The sequence below is a fragment of the Neolamprologus multifasciatus genome, chromosome 16 (assembly GCF_963576455.1).
Source record: "Neolamprologus multifasciatus chromosome 16, fNeoMul1.2, whole genome shotgun sequence".
NCBI lineage: Eukaryota > Metazoa > Chordata > Actinopteri > Cichliformes > Cichlidae > Neolamprologus > Neolamprologus multifasciatus.
Window position 1 is genome coordinate 19,231,923 of NC_140454.1, and position 22,978 is coordinate 19,254,900.

The 22,978-nt window shown below is 40.0% G+C and overlaps 1 protein-coding gene across 3 annotated transcripts in view; it reads left to right on the top strand.

Moving 5' to 3' along the window:
• Window positions 1-22,978, top strand: part of ppp1r9ala (protein phosphatase 1 regulatory subunit 9A-like A) — a 26,009-nt gene continuing 3,031 nt past the window's right edge. Inside the window, exons 1-19 of one of the 3 annotated variants that reach the window (XM_085135767.1) lie at window positions 1-165; window positions 683-2,716; window positions 13,143-13,275; window positions 13,736-13,856; window positions 14,146-14,250; window positions 14,624-14,762; window positions 15,950-16,108; window positions 16,205-16,258; window positions 16,654-16,883; window positions 17,743-17,839; window positions 17,929-18,058; window positions 18,181-18,332; window positions 18,624-18,948; window positions 19,036-19,093; window positions 19,180-19,251; window positions 19,570-19,771; window positions 20,276-20,320; window positions 21,159-21,275; window positions 22,145-22,333. In XM_085135767.1, the coding sequence (XP_084991893.1) occupies window positions 851-2,716; window positions 13,143-13,275; window positions 13,736-13,856; window positions 14,146-14,250; window positions 14,624-14,762; window positions 15,950-16,108; window positions 16,205-16,258; window positions 16,654-16,883; window positions 17,743-17,839; window positions 17,929-18,058; window positions 18,181-18,332; window positions 18,624-18,948; window positions 19,036-19,093; window positions 19,180-19,251; window positions 19,570-19,771; window positions 20,276-20,320; window positions 21,159-21,275; window positions 22,145-22,333 (4,194 nt within the window). In that variant the 5' untranslated portion in view covers window positions 1-165; window positions 683-850. The remainder of the gene's footprint in view (window positions 166-682; window positions 2,717-13,142; window positions 13,276-13,735; window positions 13,857-14,145; window positions 14,251-14,623; window positions 14,763-15,949; window positions 16,109-16,204; window positions 16,259-16,653; window positions 16,884-17,742; window positions 17,840-17,928; window positions 18,059-18,180; window positions 18,333-18,623; window positions 18,949-19,035; window positions 19,094-19,179; window positions 19,252-19,569; window positions 19,772-20,275; window positions 20,321-21,158; window positions 21,276-22,144; window positions 22,334-22,978) is intronic. The other 2 variants (XM_085135768.1, XM_085135769.1) reach the window with 2 other exon arrangements.

Consider the following 22,978-nt stretch of genomic DNA (forward strand, 5'->3'; position numbering starts at 1 on the left):
CGCGCAGCTCCGCGGCAGGTCTGGAAGTGCAAAGAGGAGGCAGGGGGAGAAAAAGCCGCTGGAGCGGGGGAATGATGGCGGTGAGCAAGAAGGGACACCTTTGGTAGTGTAAAACTGAAACGCTTGACGACTTTTAGAGGGCTAGCACGATGGAACAACAAAAAGGTGAGAGGCTGAGAAAGTTGTTCACCTTGGTGTGGTGTTTTATGTAGAAATTTTGTCAACAACTCGTGCTGGAATTGCCACAATGAATTGTCGAGAGCGAGATACCAATGTTCGCTCCTATTGAACTGTTGGCCGACTAAGCTGAAGTTGGTCGCGCTTTTTTTAATCAATGTTTGGCGGTGCCGACGTTTTGAGTAATGTTTAACCGGTTGAATTTGTTCAAAAAGAAGTTCGTAGTTCATTAAAGTGGCTTTAGAGCCTCGTAATGTTGCTTTACCTTAGCGCTAATACACACAATCGGCTGTTCACGCTAACCTTTCCAAGTTGCTAGCCAAATGAAGTGCAACATAAGTTGTAGGCTTACCTGAAGCTACATTTCAGGCGGTTTTGATTTGAAAGTTGAACGACCTATTTGCGTGCAGTTTCTAAAATAGCTAACGTCGTCGTTATCTGTGGTGAGACCGCAGTGTTTCGTCCATGCACTGATAGACTTTGCTCTGCTTTTCTCTCTCTGTAGGAGACTTTACTGCTTGTGCTTAGTTGATACAACCGTGCTCCAGAAAATCTCCGCCGGAGCCATGACATCAGTTGCGTAAAGTTGTCGAGGGACAATTGCTCACCGTCAAACACTGTAACTCTCTCCAGAGCTGGATTTTAAGAGTTGTGTGCAGCGTAAACAAACAGAATGATCAAAGCGGAGAGCAAAGCAGGCGAGAGGAGCCTGCGGAGCGCGTCCCCTCACAGAAATGCATACAAGTCTGACTTCCACGCCATTAAGTGCTCCTTTGATGGGACAAAGTCCGAAAATGCGTCTAATACCATTGCAAATGGATCCAGTGACAACCGGGAGGACTCAAGGGGGAGGCCTTTTGGGACCAGAGTGAACAAGATAAAGAATATATTCCTACAGATGGATGGTCAGCAACAGGAGAGCCAAGATGGGAAAGTGAATTTAAAATCTGATGTGACCCAGGTGTCTCCACCAAAGGTGCAGTTTCCGGTCAGCACTCACAGACTTAACTTGAACAGTGCAGCAAGCCCAGAATCGCACATTTTGGATAAAACGCCCAAGGGAGAAGATGCTGAGATTGACAAAGTGGCCTTGGCAGAGAAGTTTTCTGTGACCAGAAAACTCTTTGAAAGGGGCATTAAAGAGCAGCCTGCTGTGGAAAAACAATCTCCAAACAGAGTAGTAAATCGTTTGTCACTTGGAAGTGCCTCTGATGAAGGGAAAAGCACGAGGAGAGTATCAGGATCTGAGACCACTAACAAATCGGAGCAAACTCCTTCACCTGCAGTTAAAAGTCGGCCAGATGAGAAGGCTGATATTGAGAAACGGCCTCGGGTGTCACTAAATGCGGGGCCCTTGTCAAAGAGGTTGGAGAATTATATAGTTGAGAATGACTCAGAAGACAGTAGCACAACATCTGCTAAACAACACAGTACCACTGCACACATAGTGCCTACCTCTCCAACAGGGGACACCTTACATAAACCTACATCTCCTGTTAAAGACACCGTAGACTCTTTCTCTGATGCCACTAACAAAAAGAGAGACAACAAACCAGCACCTTTAGGGACAAATATTGGGCCAAAACCAACATTTCCAGCTACCAGTTCAGCATCCAAATCAGTTTCTTTTACAACCGATGCCACCCACAAACCTCTCTCACCAGAGCAAACAAGCCCAGTTAGCCATGGTCACAAGTGCTTGACATCATCTGGTGATGGATTTAGTAGGACATCTGTTGACTCAGAGAGGGGCAAACCACAAAGTCCACCCCCAAGGGACGTGAAACAGCCTCTTCCATCAGCTGGTGGCTTACAGAATGACAACAGGGGCAAATACCCTGAAAAAGCCAAGAGTAATGACCGTGTAGCACGCAGTCCTGTTGGGGACAAGATTCCCAGTCAAAACTCCTCTCCAGAACCCAAAGGGGTGGGCATGGTACGTGCTGAACTGGTAGTGGTTCAGCATGAGTCCTCGGAAAGTGAGGAGAATGAAGATGAGAATAATGACGATGTGTTTGAGGCTCAGAAGGTTCAGCAACCCAAAGATCAGCAGTTAGACCTGAAAAGAACCCATGCTCCAGAAAAACTGAACTGTACCCCTGCCCACCAGGTCTTATTAAGAGATGACACAAAAGAGGCACAATGGACTGCAGAGGATGTAGGCGAAGGTACACTCTTAGAGGATAATGGGGAATTTGGGCTGAAAGAGAGAATGGAAGACAATGTAGTTGTGAGTCGGGATGGTGAAGACACGCGTGACGTAGATGATGAAGCAGCAGCAGAAGAAGAGGGTGAGCTGGAGGAGCAGGTGGGCCAGGGCATACAGGATAGAGCTTCTCCAGTAGTGTATGGTATAGAAAATGCAGCATTTGTGGATGACAGGGAAATGGACCAGGTCCTCAGGGAAGAGGAGGAGGAGGAAGATGAGGAGGATCAGATGTATGGGGAATACGATGACTGTTATGAGGTCCTTGGTTTGTCAGATGAGGAAGAGCCTCCCTTAAAAAGGAAAATCAAGTTCTCTACGGATCCCATTCTGGTAAGTATTTTGTGTTGTTTGCATCTGAAACATTGTTGCTCATCTGAGACAAAAACAAAAAAACCTAAAACAAATTGCACAGCACCTTCATTATAAACAACCGTCGCACTGACTCAGCAGTGGTGTCTGACTGGGGTGTTTCCCAGAAGACACAAGACAAATGAGTGTATGCTCAGAATGAATGCTTTTGTTGGACTTGTTGACGTCACAGCTGCTGCACTGTATCATCAGATGAGTTTTGCCACAGCTGAGAAAATCTAAACGATGCTTCATTTAATCATAGGGTCAAGGAAAACAGGTAGTTTGACAACCTTGTATCCCTAATCCCCCATGACTAATAGGGGAGTTGTTTGGGGATAAGGGGGGTAGTGGTTTTGTTTGGTCATATTTTTTATAATAATGTTGACTTTGCTTAAAAGCGTTCAAGAGTAGGTGTTGCTGAACAAGACTGCAGGGAGGTAGACGCATAGAAACTGCACTGTACGATTTTTTTTTTTTAAACTCATTTAGACAGGTTATCCTTTTGATCATGAATTATTTGTTGCTGTCATAAGGGATTTTTCATGTCTGTCCAACATGGATGTGCGTATTTATCCAGTTTGTCCAACAGCTCTTTTTGGTTGACCCTGGTTAACAGTAACACTTGTTATTTTTTATTTACATTATAGTCCACCTGAGTCTCTAGTTTTGTTTGTATTGGTGAACATTGAGAGGACAATTGTAATTAACATATTTTTGACTTCTTTCTTATGACTCATCTCATTTTACCCAGAGATGGGGGTTTTCCAGGCTTAGTCACCACCTAAAGGAACCTTCTAAACATTAATTCATGGACATTAAAGAGTCTGTATCACCTTATTAAACTATTCAATTTTCCTGTTATTACCCACCACTGCATAAACACAAATATCAGTTATACTTGAGCAAATGCATTAATTGACATGCATTGTCAATTAACAAGGTCAATTAAAAAATTTAAATGATAGTTTGTTTCTTTGTTTTTTGTTTTGTATTTGTTTGTTTTGGGTTTTGTTGGGGGGGGGGGGGGGGGGGGGGTAGCAAATTCCTCTGTGCACAAATTCCTCTCAAATAATTCCCCAAATAAACAGTGGTGAATTTCATCTTCCTAGAGCAGGCACATAAGTGGGAATATACAGACTTCTAGACTAGGGGATAATGCATCACATTGAATTTAGATTTAGCAAAGACAACCCTGTACTATCATTTGTTTTATATATTGTAGAAGTTTGCACTCTTGTTTTTCAGCTGATGTAATCTCTTTTGGTATTGACACAGATCACAAGCGCAAACATCGCCACCTAGTTATTAGGGGGTGTGAAGCAGAAGTGATTTTTTTTTTTTTCCGCTACTGATACTTAACTGTCATCATATCTCATCAACTTTTTGCTAAAACAGGGGAAACAAATCACACCAGCAGATTTCACACAGTATTTGAACAGCCCAGTGTTTATCCAGGCCTTGAAATGTGCTGTTATCTGAGGGTGTGGGGTCCTCCTCCCTATCCCAGTCATCCTGGTAGGGGGTCCTGAGAGAGGGGACCAGAAGCTGACCTGGCCTGAAGGGGACACAAACTGTGTGCCTCAGCCCCCAAAGTCTAGCTATGACAGGAATAAACACAGCTTTATAGACACATGTCACAGCAAAACACTAAGCTGTCTTCTCTGTAGCAATTCACTGTCTGTAAAAGAGAACTCCTTAATATCAGGTTAGATTAGTTCATATGTAAGTTTGTATCAGTGGGCATCTGCAGGGCTGTTCCAAATTTTCACATACTAAACTGCTGGCATGACACTTAAGTATGTGAACTGTATGAAAATTATGGTCCTTTTAATATACTGTTTTCTTCTTCTTTCGGCTGCTCCCTTTAGGGGGCACCACAGTGGCTCATTTGTGTCAATCCCACCCTAGCATCTTCCTCTATTACACCAATGCTCTGCATCTCCTTCTTCACTGCATCCATGAATCTTTGTGGTCTTCCTTTTTTCTTCCTGCCTGGCAGCTCCATATTCAACATCCTTTGGCCAGTATATCCACTATCCCTCTTAGCCTTGGACATCTCGTTTTCAGAAAACTGATTTATATATAATGAATTATATGTATAAATCAGTTTTCTCAACTAACAAATGAGTTACTTTGTTCATAACAAAAAACAAGTGTGTCAAAATATTTACTTCACTGATGGTGCATCAGGTGGTGTATACATAGTCAATTCTGGAAAAAAAAAACCCACATTTTTTATCAATATGTGGCACATCTAACCAGAGCACTGATTGCTGTGTGGACAGCATGTGGATGCACATTATGGATATTGTCATCTATGATGTGGGCAAGTCGGCAGTGTAGTAAGTACACCTAGTTATTAATCTTACTTGGTTGACTCGCAACTTCTAACCCTTTGTCAGTGGGATAGGCTCCAGCCCCTCCTCACGTGAATAAGTGGTTAGGTTGGATGGATTTTGATCAATGATGTTAAAATGAATTTCCCTGTTGATTTACATGTATGGACTAATGTTAGTTAGTATGAGTGCTGTCCACAATACAAGCTTGTTTTTGCTTCAGATATTTGAGACGTTACTTGACAAATAACTAAAGATATAAGTTGAAGATGATGCCTGTGATTTTTAGCCACATTTACAAGTAACACTCTGAGAAAAAGACAGAAGAAACCAAGTTTCTTACTTTTTTCCTCAGGCTATGTAAAGACTTTTTTCGGGTGACACCTTTGTGTGTACAGTTTAGCTAGCTCAGACTGAGCAGCATTCTCATGGTAGAGAAGACTTGAGATTGGCAGCATTACTGTCCATAGATTTTTAGGTTGGTGATTTATTTATTTAGTTTGGGAAAGAGTTGCTAAAAGACTGAGAAAAGTGGTGGAATCTTTCACTGATGTCCCCAAGATGTCGATAATGACGTGAGCGGAAGCATGATGATCATTGTCTGGAGTGAAAAGTATATTGAGGCTTCAAGGCTGTGTGGTTAAATAGTTTCCCATTTGAAAACAAAAGATAATGAACGCCCAAATATAGAAACTGAAAACCAGATACCTTATGCAACAGACAAATATGTGATCAGGTGGATATTCTATGTGGCTCTACTTAGACTGTGATTCTTTTTGAAAAGTAGGGCTGATTGATGCACACACTGCATCATAGGGCAGGAGTTTGTCAAAACGATGATATCTGCCCGGATTTGGACCACAACAGCGTGGGCTGGTTGTGTTCTCATGATTGTCCCACAGCAAACATTCCTACCTGGAAAACTAAAGCCTTTTGCTAGCACTGCATCATTCTCCACTGTCTATTAGTCAGAGTTGGCACTGGGACTGAGTGCACTTGAGTTGTAGCTGACTAGGAGAGAGGAAGTTCTTTGTACTCTGCCTCAGAACAGTATTAACTCTCTAAGTAACCTGAGTATTATTGACGGAGGAGGTGTGCTGTGTGAAAGAAAGGTCCTCTTTATGAAGGAAAGACATGTCCAGTGTCAAAACAAATCATGCTGGATGAAGAGCTCTTCTAAGGCAGTCCAGCAACATGTAAAATACCAAATGATTGATTACCAAATGCATTTCATAAATATGATACTCATGATGTTCTATATAAGACGATTAAAGGTGTTGAAAATAAAGTAGGTAGGATAGTTACACTTTAGTAGGACAAGGAAATGTTGCTGTGCTGTTAGCCTGTGAGGCCTTCTAGCTGAATCAGCAGGATAAAATGTTGCACTACTGCATTACAGGTCCCATATCATTAAAATACATTTCTGCTGAGAATTTTCTAAATGAAAGTACGAGTTGTGAATATCTAAAGTCTCTTACTCCCGGCAGTCTTTCAGCCCCTTTTGTAACAAGAACGTTTGCATGCCAGTTTCCCCCTCTTTCTACTTAGAAAATGGTTAACTAATAGGCTGGAATTGAGCTAGAATTTACTGATAACGGAGTATCAAAGCATGCTGCTAACATGCACTACTGTGCATGGTCAGGAGCAAAATGTATTTTAGCAGACTTAAAGGTCATTAGGAGTTTAACTGTAGGCTGTATTTAAAGTTGTTTTTTTTTTAGGTAGAGGCTTAAGCTGTTGTCAGACCACTCTTTATAAAAAGGAACCATCAGTCTCTGTTGATAACAAAAACAGTAATTTTACCTTGCAGAATGCATAACTAGTTAATGTGTTGGTATGACTAATGTACAAACATGTTAATTCTGACTCGAACAACAGTAGTAACCTGGTGTTCTGAGGTAATAGGAGTTTTTTGCTTTTCCCCCTTGAGTCTGATAGTTTCAGTAAAAGAAACCAAACATCATTGCCTGGCGCATCCGATGTGGTCAACATAATGATTAGCTTTCATCACTGTACACAGATCAGATCTCCAGGAAAATAAAATGCTGGCCATGAAATGTGGAAACTTGACCAATTTATAACCAGTAGAGAAGAGTCGGGTGTTACTTGGACTTAATTTTGCTTTGTCTTTTTCATTGCAGCTAAACTCAGCTGGCTTTCTGTTCAGTTTACATCTGTTTTGTTTTCTTCTCTCTTCTCTGCACTCATTTATATCATATTTTTATACAGCTGAATTCACAATCAGTCTCTTCTTACGGGCATATTTTTCTGCTCCTGTTGTTAGACAACAGAATAACAATGAAATGTTGACATTAACGCGGCCCATTTACACAAGGAAAAACTGCCAAAACACTGGAGTCATTTACCAAGGCACTGCACTGTTGAAGTCTAGTTTTTGTTACTGTGACACTGTCTGATGAAGTCTATATGCTCGTATATATCATATCGTACGTACTCGGATTTAAAAGCAAAATGGTCACTCAGAGAGCCGACTGTCTGTTTTTTAATCGTCACCAACAGACTTCCTGAGAAAGGCGGTTGCAGCAGCTAGTCAGTTCAATTTAAAGCTACAGACACCAAACCTGACGGATGTTAATCTCTTAGTTTGGTACAGTTCTACAATATTATTGTGTCTTAGCATGTCCTCATTCAGAAAAACAAATTCTGAACAAGGACATGCCTATAAACCATTAAACAAATCTTCATGTAGCACAGTATGTTTGTAATAGAGCAAAACATCAAGCATGATCAAATGAACTCTTTAAAATAAACAATCTCTCCTGTAGGTGTGTTAGCTATTTGGGGTCAAAGTCTGCAAAATCACTGTTGGGCCACATATTTTCTACATCTGTCCAAATTGTCACGGTTTTGTGTGTTGTGTTGCACACAAAGAAATTTGAACATTATACATAAGTGGTTCATAACACACACAAAAAGGATCTGCACCTGCTGCTTTGCTGCACTTACAGAGTCACAGGAAGTGTTACTAGCAGTTGCTGGTCAAGTGACTATATTGTCCTTTCTCAAACACACAGGGTGTGGTTTAGGATTGTACAGTTCATAGCACATCTTTCTTTGTTTGCACTGCTGATGATTACACTGTCCACATGGGTTGCCGTCCAAGCATGCACCTCCTTTTATTGGTTGGTGTCCCATATGCCCGCAGTAAAGCTTTTGTTTGGGATCTTTAGACATTTCAACTGTCAAGAAGATCACAGTTTTATGACTTTAAAATGAGGTGATAAACCAGTCTCGTCTCTCCCCCCCCCCCCCCCCCCCCCCCCCCCAATTTTTGCCAAGCTAAACTTAATTGAAGCAAGGCAGAAGGCTTGTCCTTCTAGTTGTATTTTACATAGAAAGTTTTTTTTTTTTAAAAAAGGGGCGGGGGGGTTGACATTTGGATGCTACCCTCTGCAGCCAATCCACCCCTTAGCGTTATGCTTTCCATTTCCTAACTAAAATGGGTCTTTTGTTGGGGAATTTGTCTGACTTGGTCCCACCCTGATCCAACAAATGGAGGGGATTCGATTTTGCTCCAGCCACCTGGACTGGTGAGTGACTCTGACGAAACAGGGCAGAATACTAATGCCGTCAGCTCAATGCTGTTCATTAAACAGCTTGGCATGGGATGAGTCTTGATTGTGATGGCCTTAAACGGTTTCATTATCCCTTTACCAGCGAGCACATTTAACAGATGCTGTGTATATTTCACTCAAAGATGACTGTAGTTTTCAGAAGCTCTTGCTGTACAAAAGTGGCTTTTGTGCCATTTATAAACAAACCTGTTCAACCTGTTTATGTTTGCGCTCCTTTTGGAAATTTGACTCTGTTATGGCACTGTGTGCTTCTCAGACTCCACCTCTTCCTGCTGCAGTTCTTTACACTTTGAAGTCTAAAAAAGGCAAACTCGAACTTGACTTACAGTCAGTCACGGTGAACTCTACAAACTCATTTCAGGAGAATGCATGCAGGAAGTAGTAGATGCATATTTTTCTGTTTTCTGGTGCATTTACCCAGGATCACAGCACTGGGCCCCTTTGCTTTTTTTCCCATTTACTCTCTGATCTGTGCCAGACCACCACCCCTGCCCCATCTAGCTCCCACAGCATGTTTTGATTTGTTGTCTTTTTGTAGGTCTGCTTACATTATGAGCTCTCCAAATCAGTGGTCAGCCCTTGTTTTTTTTTTGTTTTTTTGTTTTTTTTGCATTGGCAAAATATTTCTCTGGGTTGACTTTTCCTCACAGCTGCTGACTCATTTCCCACACTGGTATTCTGTTGTGGGGAGGGGAAGATGGAAAGGATTTCAGTTTGGGTGTGGGCATGTATCCATCTGTGCATGTGAGCCCACATGGAGAGAACAGACAACCACTACAGTTGTGGGAGTTGTTAAGATATCACATGTTGCAGACAGCTAGTGTATTGAAAGACATGGAAATGTATAGATGGCATACTTAAAGTACGTCTTATTTTATTAATTTACTAAAGAACCAAAGAACCAGAAATCAAAGAAAGGGGTCAATTAAGGGTAGAAGTAACAAAACGCATGATCAGCATTACAGTTTTGTATTTTCTAAAGGTAGTAAATAAGTATTGTTTCAGTTTATGGTAATTTTTATTTCAAGTCCAGTTTTATTTCTATTAAAATAAGAAAGCGTGATAGTTGAGCCTTTAGTTGTGTATAATAACCTTGCATGTGATGCACTACTAAATGATGGCAAAATGTAAGCAAACTACAGTGTGAGGAGAGGCTGATCATTATCTTAAACCCACCCATATTACACAAACAGCTGTGATTGGCCCAGCACGAGCAAGTCTGTGTGGAAATTTGTTTGATCGGGAGGGGAACCAGAGCAAATGAAACATGAGCTCTTGGATTTGTCTGGTTCCCATGCGCACTAAATACCTTGTTCTGTATAAACTTAAAGGATTTTTTTTTTAGTTCTTCCATTCTTTGGTTTCTCATACTTGTTGGAGTCAGTTGTCTGATCGACATTTGCGTGTTTACATTTCAAGTGGTTACTGTGCTGGGCACGTTCTGCACATAAAATGAAAATGAATTTATCTCCCTGATCTGGAAACAGCGAGCTGTGTTTAAGGGTGTTTTTGTAAAGGGAGACGCTAATAAAGACAGATTTTTCTCTTTCTTGCAAAGAAGACAGCGGTTGAGTGATTAGGTTTCTGGACAGAACAGGACATTGTTTGAAAAAGGCCCAGGAGTCCATGGCAACAGGGAAGTCAGACGTGAGAGATCAGGGAAAGGTATGGGGTAGAAGCCAAGCTGCTCCTCAGCTAATGCCACGGACCAGGATTCAGTGGTGCTTGTTGCATTCCATTAACCTACATTTTCATCCCTCAACTACTAACTCTTTAAAGTATAAACGAAACAGTAGATTTTATCCTTAGTGAAGACTTTTGCTGAGTTCTGATAAATCCATGTAAACTGCATAAATTAATAGCTGTCACTTCTATTTATAAAGACAGTCACAGACTTGCAATATTAGTAACAGACATGTGGGAAGGGAGCACAGGAATATTGATTCTACACCTGGAATAACATTATTTCAGCATTTTTTTTAAAAAAGGGGTTTGAAATGTTAGACACTTGTGTTACTAGTGTAACTAGTAATAGCGTTTCTTCCTAGACTATAAATCCGTCTAGACTCCTCAGTGGTCTCACACTTCAAAAGCTATTCAGATGTGGGTCTTTTGCATAGCACTGCTTAATTAAATAAGTTGCTGGAGATATGTAATATAGCATGTAAAAGAACAGGTTGTAGGATCTTGGATATACCCCATGGTTTCCAAAGCAAGATAATTGCATGTACTATTGCACAGCAGTAGTAACTTCTTGAAGTACTTAAAATAAATTATCCCCGTCACTGAGACAGGATCTAAGAGGAAATGACTCTGCAGCACTGTCACGGTTATGTCTGAATGAAGCCGTGAGGAACATTAAGGTATAACTGACCTGTGTCTGAATTCCCCTCTGTAAAAGACTGCTAAAGGAAGCAGTGTTATGTATTCCATGTGTCCACTTTGATGATAATCAGTGGGATGTTGTAAAACAGAAATGGTTGCAGTAATTCACTCTGACAGATTTAACATAAAGCTTAGCGAGTTATTCGGGAAACTTGCTATCAGCAGTGTATTTGGGCTTCATCCAAAGGCTACATTGTGAGGAGAAAGAAAGACGGAGGAAGGATGAGATTGTTTGTGGTTGATTCCTCAAGTCTTGACATGCTGCAGGATCTAGACCTCAGTGGAAATGTTTATTTAATTACATCATTTAATCTGAAGGTAAATGTCTCAGTCAGTCTAATCCTATAGACTTTGTAGTTTCTGTTTTTTGTTTGTGTCATCTTTTGTTCTAGGATTTTTGTTTTAGTGTTTCCCAGGAATGTACACTAGAGCAAAATACATCTGCTTAATAGTTACAAGATTCATGTGAAATTTTCTGTTTAAAATAAATTGTTTCATGAGAATGCTTGCAGTTGTATGTGTGGTTCTGCAGTACAGTTTAAACTAGTGAATATTTTAGTTGATTTCTCAGAATTGTCTGTTAATTAAAACAAAAAAAACCTACATTTTTAGAACCCTACATTTATATTTTGAGAAATTAATAATATTGCTTTTAATCTACAACACCAATTCTTTCTTATTTTCTTTTAGCAACAGTCTATAAATATCTGGGAACAGCAGTGCAGGCAGTACAGCTCAGCATACATACTTGTCTACTGTAAAGCCAAGCTGTTGTAATAGCTGCAGTATGTAGTTTAGTATTGTCTTGCTGAAATATCCGAGGCCTTTGCTGAAAAAGATGCCTTCTGGCTTAGAGGAGTTTTCTCTAAAACCTTTACATACCTGCGTGGATGTACTATTAAACACTGACACTGGCATCATTATAACTCCACCCAGATTAAGATTAACAATGACCAAGCTGGGGGGTTATTTTACCAATGCATAATCAGGCATTAGCTTCTGATGGAGTCTGCTAAACTGTAATCTACTTCTTTTTCTTTTCTTTTTTTTAAAAAAAAACAGTAATGTTATATCTGTAATACCAAATGTAATTTGCTGTCTTCACTTTATGGCATTTTGCTGGAAAAAAATACTCTTGTTTTAATCAAAGTATTTTTGGGTTACATATTTTAATAACTGAGTGACCACAGATGGCGATCAAAGTCCATTTTTCCCAGTATTATGGTGCTCACTTTGGCTTGACCCTTGTTGTTTTTCGAAGTGGATTATGAATATAATTTCTGCTAAATGGATAAATGGAACTTGTTGTCTTGCTGTGTGTTTTAAACCATGGGGCTGTTTCGGAGCCCTGGATAATGCCCGCTAACCAAGGCTAATGTTTTTGGGGTTTTTTTCTCCTGTGTCACTTTTTCCTGTGCTTATGGCCGCACTTGTCGTCTTTGAATATTGATCATTGCTAGATCCACTGCTTGGTTCCCCCAGCTGTGCCCCACTTTCCATGCTGCTCTTGTTCTGACATACAGCTTGTGTGTGCTTTATAATTGCACACACATGCTGCCTTTGGGACGCATCCAGTACTTTGTGAAGCCTGCTTGCAAAGTTCACAACTTCTTACATAGAGCATGTTTTAAAATGTCTCTTGAGCTTTAGTGTCACTGACATTTTACTTTGATTCAAGACATGAAGATCAATACTATAAATGTAAGCTACTATATATCCTAAGTTAAACCCAATGGTGACAAAAATGGTGAAAGTGTAACAGAACTTGAAAGAGCAAATGTTAGTGAAACTGGTCCAAGTCAATGGGTTCAGCTGTCGCCCAGCACGTTGTTACAGTTAAGTAGTGAGTGAACTGATGACTTATTTTCTCTAGCACAGATCAGTGCATGAGTGAAATTCCTTCTTCCCCAAACCATATCAAGAATGTGTCCTTGTTAAGCTTGCCCAGATTTATTAAAAAGAAACAAAAAAAAGCCTGTGCCTGTGAGGATCCTGTGGATTTAACTCATAAATTTGTGTGATGCTTATCTGCCAGGTCAGGACGTAGAACGACTCTGTTGATGCTATGGACTATTTTGCTTGCCACAGGTTTTCAGTACCTTCTCTAATGAGGAATACGATCGGCGTAACGATGATGTTGACCCAGTTGCAGCATCTGCAGAGTATGAGCTGGAGAAGAGGGTGGAGAAGATGGACGTGTTTCCCGTGGAGATTGAGAAAGGTGGGTTTTCCATAACTAAATGAATAAATAACACATATTAAAGAATAAGATAAGTTTGTTCTCCAAAGCCACCCGTATATTCACAGATCTTAACAGTTGACCATTGTAACTTTGGAATAGATTTGCATTAATAGTATTTATGACAGTCAGCAGTTTCTTTAATCAAATGATGGCTTATGGTGTACGTAGACCTACAAACAGGATGCAAGGATGTGCTGACATTGAAAATATAAAGAGAGGTGATAGCTTGCCAATCATTAATGTATTAAAATATTAAATTTAACTCTATGTGCCAAAGCTTTACATCTGCATCTTCCAAGTATACACATGGCATGAAGCTGCCAAACCCCCCCAAAAGTCAACAGCACTCCTAGAGATTGTATTCAACACCAGCAGTTTCACAGGTTATGCAGTTCTTTCTACCCATTCTTTAAAATGTGCTTATTTTCTCTTCATCCAGGAGACAACGGGCTTGGTATCAGCATAATAGGAATGGGAGTGGGAGCTGACCAGGGTCTGGAAAAGCTTGGGATTTTTGTGAAAACCATAACTGAGAGTGGAGCAGCTGAGAAAGATGGACGGTGAGTCACACTGCTCCAAACTTCTTCTGATTAGACTTCGAAGAAAAAAATGCATAAAATGCATCGTGTACTACACCACAGTGTAATGTCACACAGCTACTGACACACCTGAAAAAACATGTTTATTTATAACTTTGCAACGCAGCTAATGGAAATACTCAAGAAATTCTCCACTTTAGTAATCGTTCGGTTTCTGTTTGTTGTGATATTTAGATGTGTATAATATAACTCCCCATTTGAAGTACTTTGAAATACTCCATTTTGTGATCACCTCATTTTCTGTCTTTAGCATTCAGGTCAATGACCAGATAGTGGAGGTGGATGGTATCAGTCTGGTGGGAGTCACTCAACTGTTTGCTGCCACAGTGCTAAAGAACACCAAAGGCACAGTCAGGTCAGTTCAAACTCCAAAACTTAAATTAAAAACAACTTTAGTTAAAATACCTTACTGGTAACAAGAATGTATCGCTGTTATCTTAAAATATTAAAATAAAGCTAGTAGTTGAGTCTGTGTTTTTCCCATAAGAGGTCAGAGGTGAGGTGTGTTTGTTTTCTCTTTTGAGGAAAGGTTGCACAAAGTATGCATTATATTACTGATTTATCATAGGAAAATCAAACATCCCTGCGTGACACGGGGAGGCTTGAAATGCAACCCAAAATTTGCATTTCCCCCTAGTAGGCATAACAGATGCTCTGCAGTGTGGTATTTCAAAGCAGCATGTAAAGTATTATGATAAATAGTTTACTAACAAGGTTAGCATTAACAGGTTTCTGATTGGTCGGGAGAAGCCGGGAACACAAAGCGAGGTAGCCCGCCTCATAAGTGAGACACTAGAACAGGAGAAGAACCAGCAGCAGCAGCAGCAGGAAGACCTGGATGACCCGTATGAACATTCAACAGAAGAGGTGAGTCAGCTGCTCCTTCACCCCTCTCATATCTTTAAGGGATTAATCATTGGTCATCCTTATGCTATATTGTTGTCACGTGGGATGAAAGATAGAGATGTGAAAATTCCCATGGTGATGACATGACATCATTAAAGTACTTTGAACAGAAATTGTAAAACCATGTTGTACATCAGACCGTCCAAAGAAAAATTAAGCGTCTGCTGCTTGAAAACTGGTAATTATTATAAAGCTCACACGCCACGATAATAGCACTATCTCCTTTTGCCACGCCCTGACCTATCCCACTCAGCTCAACCAGCAAATGAGCAGCTGGCTGTGAGTAAACCATGTGTCACCATTCGGCTGTGTTGAAAAGTGTTCATTTAACTACCATCTGTCTGCTGGAGTTGTGAAATGTTTGCTTTTTGAAGTTCAAGCTGCCACAGGCCTGAGCTTTTGCAACAGAGAGCGAGAGGATATGCAGTGCAAACAGGAGGTTTTCAGGCACTTTTTTAAAGTGATCCACATTGTTCTTAATTTTTTTTGACTCATTCTAAGATGGATTAAATTCATTCACTTAATTTTAAACACTGTACTCTTATCAAGCATAGCAACCCCACCCCCACCCCTTTTTTTTAAAGCTAATACCATGTTTTAAGGGTTGATTCTGAGAAAAAGGAGCACAAAATTCCAGTATTCCTTTAATTATTAATTTGATTCATAGCAGTTGCTCACGCTGTAACAGTTCTAAAACTGAGCAGTACAGTTGTCCAGAATGTCACATCCGCTTCCAGTGATTTCCCATGTGGAGCTGTTAATGGCAGTTTAAGCATGCTCGAATGGTGAATTCACCTCTTTGTTTGTGATCAGTTAATGATCACGTCATTAGGTTTGGCTCAAAAATAAATAAATGCAAGTGACATTTTCTTTCCTTGAGATATTCTTTTTCTTTTGTTTAAATTAATTTCTTTGAAAGAAAAGCCAAGGTATGAACTAAAATTGTGTCATCATAGTATTTACATTTGTTACTGCAGATAGGTGTAGTCAACCTACAGGTGTTTGAATATGATAAAATAATTACAGTGTTTCTTCCGGACTGTGGCAGACATTGGGATCATTGTTGACACATGCTAACCTTTGTCCTGTGCACAGAGGGTGTGTTGCTGTTGGCGATATCAAATGTCATGTGTGATATCACATTTTAGGAGGACCGGTATGAAGACGACGATGGAATGGATGAAAGGATTCTGGGATCCAATTTCTCTCCTGGGCGAAATGTAGAGGTGTTTGAACTCCCTGATTCGGAGTCCCTGTTTATGCCGACCAACATGAACAGCTCTCAGATGGCCTTCAAGTTCAAAGAGGTATTACTATGGACATTTGGTTATTTAAAGTTAATACTCAAGTGTTTAATGAACATAATGTAGGTAAGAAAATATTCAATTTTCTTTTCCCCCCAGCTCCAGCTCAAACACAATATTGCCACAGCTGAAATAAACCAGTTAAAAGAAAAGGTATGGTGAAGCTCTTGATGTAACATATAAAATAATACAGTAGTAATAAAAACCGAAGTTTAAATAATGTGTACCATGCCATTTTTATTTTTTTTTTTAAAAGTTTCTTTTATTGCTCACCCATGTCTGCAGTAATATTTATTTATTTATTTATTTATGTATGTATGTATGTATGTATGTATGTATGTATTTATGGCCAGATTTTTAAGTTATCATCTCAGAAGTCGGAGTTAGTAAACTTTATATACCCCAAAGTTTGACTTGTGGAGAAAAAAAACACATTCAGAATTTGTGACGTGCGTCTTTTTAGTCAGTATTTAACAAATAAAATAACACTGTTCATCTATTAAGTTATTTTACCAACCCCAACTAACATTCACCATCTCTCTGCACAGCTAACGGCAGCCGAGGAGGATAAATCGGTGTGGGAAGCCAGGGAGTCTGAACTGGAGCAAAAGATTGAGGAGAATAATGACAAGATCCTTAAGCTGGAGAATTACTGGCTGGAAGCCCAGGCTCTGTGTAAGACTGTGAATGAACAATTAGCTGAGACGCAGACCCAGTATGAGACCCTGGACAAGAAGTACAACAAAGCCAAGAAACTGCTTAAGGATTACCAGCAAAAGTAAGTTTGTCATAAATTACAAAACACTGTTTAAAAAAAATCATCGCTGTTGAATTCAGATGTTTATAAAAGTTGGTTTAAGTTGGTTTAAGTTGGTCAGGTCTGATTGAAGCAGTTCATGAGCAAATGTGAGAAGGATGCCTTTCTGTTGTTTCAAACTATAGAATTGTTATTACAGGATATACAGATAATACCAGTTGTGAACTGAACATTTGAAATTGCAATCATTGATCTCCCCAATTGTGATTTGATCACCCACAATGCCTGTTAGCACCAAATATGAACAGAGCTTAACACTGTAACTGGAAGCAAGTACTAGAGGGAGCCAGGGGGATTTCCAGTAACAACACAGTACTTTACAACCAAATGGACAGTTATTAACAGCCATACTGTTGCGTTATAACAGAGGTATTTCACTATCTTCGTTTTATACAGAGTGCATTATCAAAACACCCAGAAGGCAATCGTTTGCAGTGCATCTTAAAATATTTTTTGGAAAACTGTTTTGGTTTAAAGGGGTGTCTGAGAGTGTGTGACAGCAAATAATGTCTCTGTGTTGTGTGGGAGAGTGCTTCTTATTTGCATGGATTTACATCACTGACGTCGCTTGAGATCAACCATGTAACTCAGGGATGGTGGGAAGATGTTGAAAAGAGTAAATTAAGAGTATATGTAAATGTGTCTATGCATTAAAAAACAACAGAAAAAACACTTTGGTCTAAACTTAGCCTCTTGTTTTGTGATCCTCCGCAGAAAATATCTCTGTGGAATTGCATGGTTTAGTGATAATCACATAAAACTGAAAATGTTTATAAGCTTAAATTCTGATGGGAGCCACATTTCCTTGTTTCCTCCCCAGAGAGATCGACTTTGTGAAGAGAGAGGAGGAACTGAAAAAAAGTCTAGATGAAAAAGACAAGTGGTACAAGGAGCAGCTGGAGAGCTTGCAGAACAGAGTAAGACTGCAGCTCAAAAAATAAATGCTTATATATAACCAGACTTGTAAGATACTGAAATGAACCAGAGTGTGATGCTTTGTCCACAGATAGCTGTCCTGGAGTCCAGAGGAGCTCAGTCAGCTTTGGAGAGTCAGATTGTTCAGGAATCTGCTGCAGAGGATAGACTGAGCAGCCAGGACTCGGTCACACACACACAGTCTGTTGACTCAAATCTAGGTACCAAAACTGAAGTGTACATGTCACACTTTTATTTTGAGATCTGTAAATCAAGTACACATAAACTCTGAACTCTTGTAAATCGCTGAAAAGGTGTGCATTCGCTTTTTTCTCTGCTATAGAAAAAGACTGGAGAGAGCTGCTTCCTGAAACGGAACGCCTGAACACCAGTGCACACAGAGAAAAGGCCCTGTTGGCTCAGAGGTCCAGGCGTCAGCCTCCGTCTCGGAGCAAACTGAAGGAGAGTCTTGCTGTGGCTTCGTCATACTCACAGGTCTGAAAGAACCTGTGATCCTGTCAAAGAGCATAATATCGGCATGTGATTGAACTGTAAGCCATGTGAGACCACTTCTGTCCAGAAGGTGTTTAAACATACTGACAGACTAGGGAATGTTGTTCTTTTTCTCTTTTTTTTAATAAACAATATAATCGTGCGCCATTATACTGAGACAGATAACAGCCAAACATTACTTAGAGGCAGAGCTTATATAAAGCTATTATATAAATAGCTTTTATTCCCTCTTCCTTGCATTGTCCTTGTAAATTATGGTTTTGGTCCCAACAGGAAAGTGACGGCGAGGACGAGCAGGAGGAGCTACAATCTCCCTGCAGGAGGAGGTCCATCCAGGAGAGTCTGTCCCTCCCAGTGCCGGTCTTCTATCCTGGGAATGGACAGAAAGATGATCCAGGCGAGACTAGAGATGGTTCCAGGAGTAAAGGAGAGCATTCCAATAGCCCATCTCTGTCCCCATCACAGGGAGAGAGTGTTGAAAGCATTGAAAGTTCCTCTTTGTCGCCTCAAAAACACAGCTCATCACCACAGTCTCCTTCCGGTATCACACGAAATGCGAAGAAGAGGGAGTCCAAAGGCAAGATCAAAGATTCCAAAGGTATGCAAGGTCTGTTTTGAGATGTGTGGAATAGCAAGGCTTTTTCTTGCATTGCTCCCAAGACTGAAATTTATTGTTTCATTACAGAGGAGTTTAATGAGCCTTCAAGTGGAGGAAAGCCTAAAAGAAGATTTCCAGACTTTGGGTAAATATCCAAATCAATCACTATTGTATGTGTAAGCTTTTGGCTTTTTAAACTAACTAAATTAATGTTTCCAATGATCAAAACAGGGGTCTCAGGAAGTCGGGTGGAAAAGGAAGAAAACACGAGAAAGACGCAATGAGGGCATCTTTGGACAGCAGGTATTTTATGGCTACTCACAGTTGAATCTAGTTTATTAAAAAAATGAATATATTTGAAAAAGTCTGATTTGTTTATGGGAACGTTGCTATTACCACATTGGAAGGTGAACAAGATTTTAATTGTGCAGTATTTATAGAAATCCTGTTTGGTTTTCTTCATTGTTGATTCCAAATCTTCCAAAGGTTTGCTTGCTCATTACTCAAATAGCTGGTGTTTATTAACAATTATTAATTTTATAGAATGTGGCACATTTTCAGCATAAACACATATAAGTTTGTGTCTCTCTAATTACATTTAAACTTTTCTTTTATGACCAGGGGGTCAGCAGAGTTACTAGAGGAATCTGGAGGGAACCTGTCCCCTGCAGAATCAATGACCTCCATCCCCACCTGTATGCCTTTCTCCTGGTTTGGAGACAAAGACAGGGACCGAGACAGAGAGCCCTCTTCCTCCAGCAACAGCCTGGCATATGCTGCCAATGAAAGTGGCAGTGAGCAAAGTCAAGAACGCAAGAATAAGGTATGAAGTTCCTGAAAATGTATGTAAAGAAGTAAACGTGGAGAAAATATTTGTATCAAGCACAGCCTTAATAGATTAACACTGTTTTATGGAATTTCACTTGAACTTTAAAGAAAGTGTCCAGCTCTCAGTACTGATGGCTTGACTGTAGTCTATCTTCATCATTATTATTATATAAAACAGTGTTAGGCTGACTTCCTGTTGTGGGCTTGTTCTTCAGATACACTGTGTTTTCCAAAGGCTCTAATAAGTAGATCCATGAGTTTGCCATTAGAGAGACACATCAGTGAGGGATTTGGTTTCCTTTTCAGTAACTTTGGAAGTAGTGACACATCAGCTGCCCCCAGTGAAAAGTCTGATTTTCATTTTCATTTAAGTTGGTTGGATTATTCCCAGATTGCTCTTTAATGAGATCATGATCGCACCAAAAGAAGATTACTGGGAAAAAATTTGCTTTTGGTTCTATTGCTGTGTGCTTTATGGCATATTTTTTCCTTTAAACAGACAAATCTCTCCTGGTCCTCTTTATTCAGTCGCTCGTTAGATTTGGTACAGTATGCACATTTTTGTTTCACCTTTGGTTTTAGATGACACAGTAGAGAAATACTAACAATCATAGCTCTGGATGCCTAAATTCTCACCTCAGCTGCATCCCATGTATAGTGCACAGTTTTGTTTTGTGTTTTTTGTAGTGGGTATGTGGTACTGTTTCAGGAAACTTTTGTCTAATTTTCCTTCGTTATAGCTGAGAGAGCCTTCTGGCTTTTATTAAATGAAACGGAGAAGCCAAAACTAGTTTCCAGGGATTGTTGCGCTGGCTAATCAGAAATCTACTCAGAGATTTGTGTGAAAATCCAGCTCTCACTGCTACCTTGTAACTAACAGTCTTAAAATTTAACTGCACATGAACTTGCTCTTAGTTGGTGCAACAACCTGGAGGCCTGGATAAAAATTCCCTCTCTCTAAATTTAACCAAGGGTTGAGTCTGCATTATATCTAAGAATGATCCCAGCATCAAATTAATTAAAACATTACCCCATACCTGAATAATTGTGTGTTTTGTGTTCTAGTGTCAGCTGTGGTAGTTCAGAAGTTGTTGATGTAGTTTTGGTGGTGGATTGGTGTTAGTCTAGCAGCTTCAGTACTTCTTACATAGTCAATCCTTCCACATGTTGAAGATCACAGTCAATCAATGCCTATAATCAATGACATGGACTGCTGCCATAGTAATAAGATTAAATCATTTATCAGATTAATTTCAGTCTTAAGCGAGACAACCTAGCTTTTAACCTTCATACTTAATGCTGTTTGTTTGCCTCTCGTAAAGAACTGCTGAGTGGTGCTGTGTTACTCTAGTAAACAAGTTCCTTGTTTCCACTTGTTCCAGAGTTTTTCAGTCATAGATGATTCTAACCCTGCCAGTCCCAGTTCAGACATCTCTGGGTTAGTTGCTGAACCCAATCTGTCTGGGCGCTCACACACTTTAATCTTCTCTTCCAGCGAGGTGAGTGCTCTCCTTGTTGCACAGTCACAAAAGCCGTGTGGGACACCTTGATGCTGCTGAAAGGGGACATTCTCAAGCATGCTCTTTGAGCTTCGCCCCCCTTTCATAGCACAGATTAAGTCATGAATGGAGAGGGAATATAAGAGAGCTGCATGTGTGCCTGTTAAATCTTTTTGTTTTGTGTTACAGTGAGTCTTGTGGCTTAGCTTTTTCTGTTAGCTGATGTTAATAGTTTGAACTTGTGCAACCAGTGCTTTGTTTTTTGTTTTTTTACAAGCTTTGGCAGCGCACAGAACCTTGTTGACTGCTCCGCTGCCTTTTGAGTGATGTTTCACTGTCTGTTTTTTCTGATGTCGTCAATTCTTTTCAGGTGTCTCAGGAAAACATAAAGACATTGACATGCATCAGTGTTGTTGGTACTTTGCTGTCTTTGCACGCTTTTGTTTTTCTTTCTCAGAGCTAGATTAGGAAATGCAAATCAACTCGTAGGACATATCCTTTTGTTGGCTTTCCTCGGGTGTCTCGACCAGCTCATAATTCCTGGCAAAATTTTCTCACCTACACAAAGTTGCAATTTTAGCTTGCTGACATTTTTAGATCTGTTGCTCAACACCCATCACTATACTTTGCATTAATGATACAAGGCAACACAAGCCCATGGCATTATTTAGTCGATGAACATGAACTATACATCTTTATTCTGTATAATGTATTTTCCCAGCATTTCGAGTCATAATCTTTAAAAAAAAAACAAAAAAACATGTGGCCCAAAAAAAGGTGATATAAGGGGTGGTATAAATTCTTTGCTGCTCTAACAGAAGCAACAGTATGAGGATTTTAATATTTGTTAATATCTGTTTCCTCTGCAGACTTTGGATGATGAACCAGCAGCCACAGGAAAAGAGTACCAGTGGCAGAACCGGCCAGTGTCTGATTGGACCAATCAACAGGTCTGTCACTGGTTGATGGGCATGAATATGGACCAGTACACACCCGAATTCACCGCTAAGGGAGTGGACGGCCAGCAGCTCTTACACTTGGACAGCGACAAATTAAAGGTAAAACACAAAATTCAAATACAGCACTTACAAATGAATCAGTGTTGCAGATTAATCAAACAAAGTTTGTTATAAAAAAAAAAAATCTTCAGTCAGGTCAGCCTGTGACTGCCACTGTGTGGCCAGATTTAGGTTTCACATTTCTAACCTGGTGTGGGGTTAAAGTCATGTCACGAAGCGTATTAGTCAGACTGTGGTGTTTATAAGATGAAATATTTGTCTAAGATTTGTCTGATTTCACTGCTACATTTGCATTTCATATAACACAAGTTTGAAACTAAAAGATGTTATAAAAAGTATATTTAAAAAAAGTTGTTTCTTTGTAAAAGGGCAGCGTTAGAGCTGATTTAGACTTCTGCAGTGAATCTTTGTGGAGCCTAACCTGTGTAAGAGGCCAACATCGTGGACAGCATTTATGGGGGTGTGTGTGTGTGGCATAAATGCCTTGTGGTCATCACCTAGCGTTTTATATACAATGTTAGCTCATAGAAACAAATAAAACTCCAGGACTTGTTTCCCTCCTGGGTCCTCACTCTTTGATGTGGTCAGGTTTTTGTTCCTCGAGCTTTCCCACTTTGTACATTCCCTCACATGCATCCTGGTGGTTTCAGCAAACCTTCCTTTAAACATTTGCTGGCATATAGT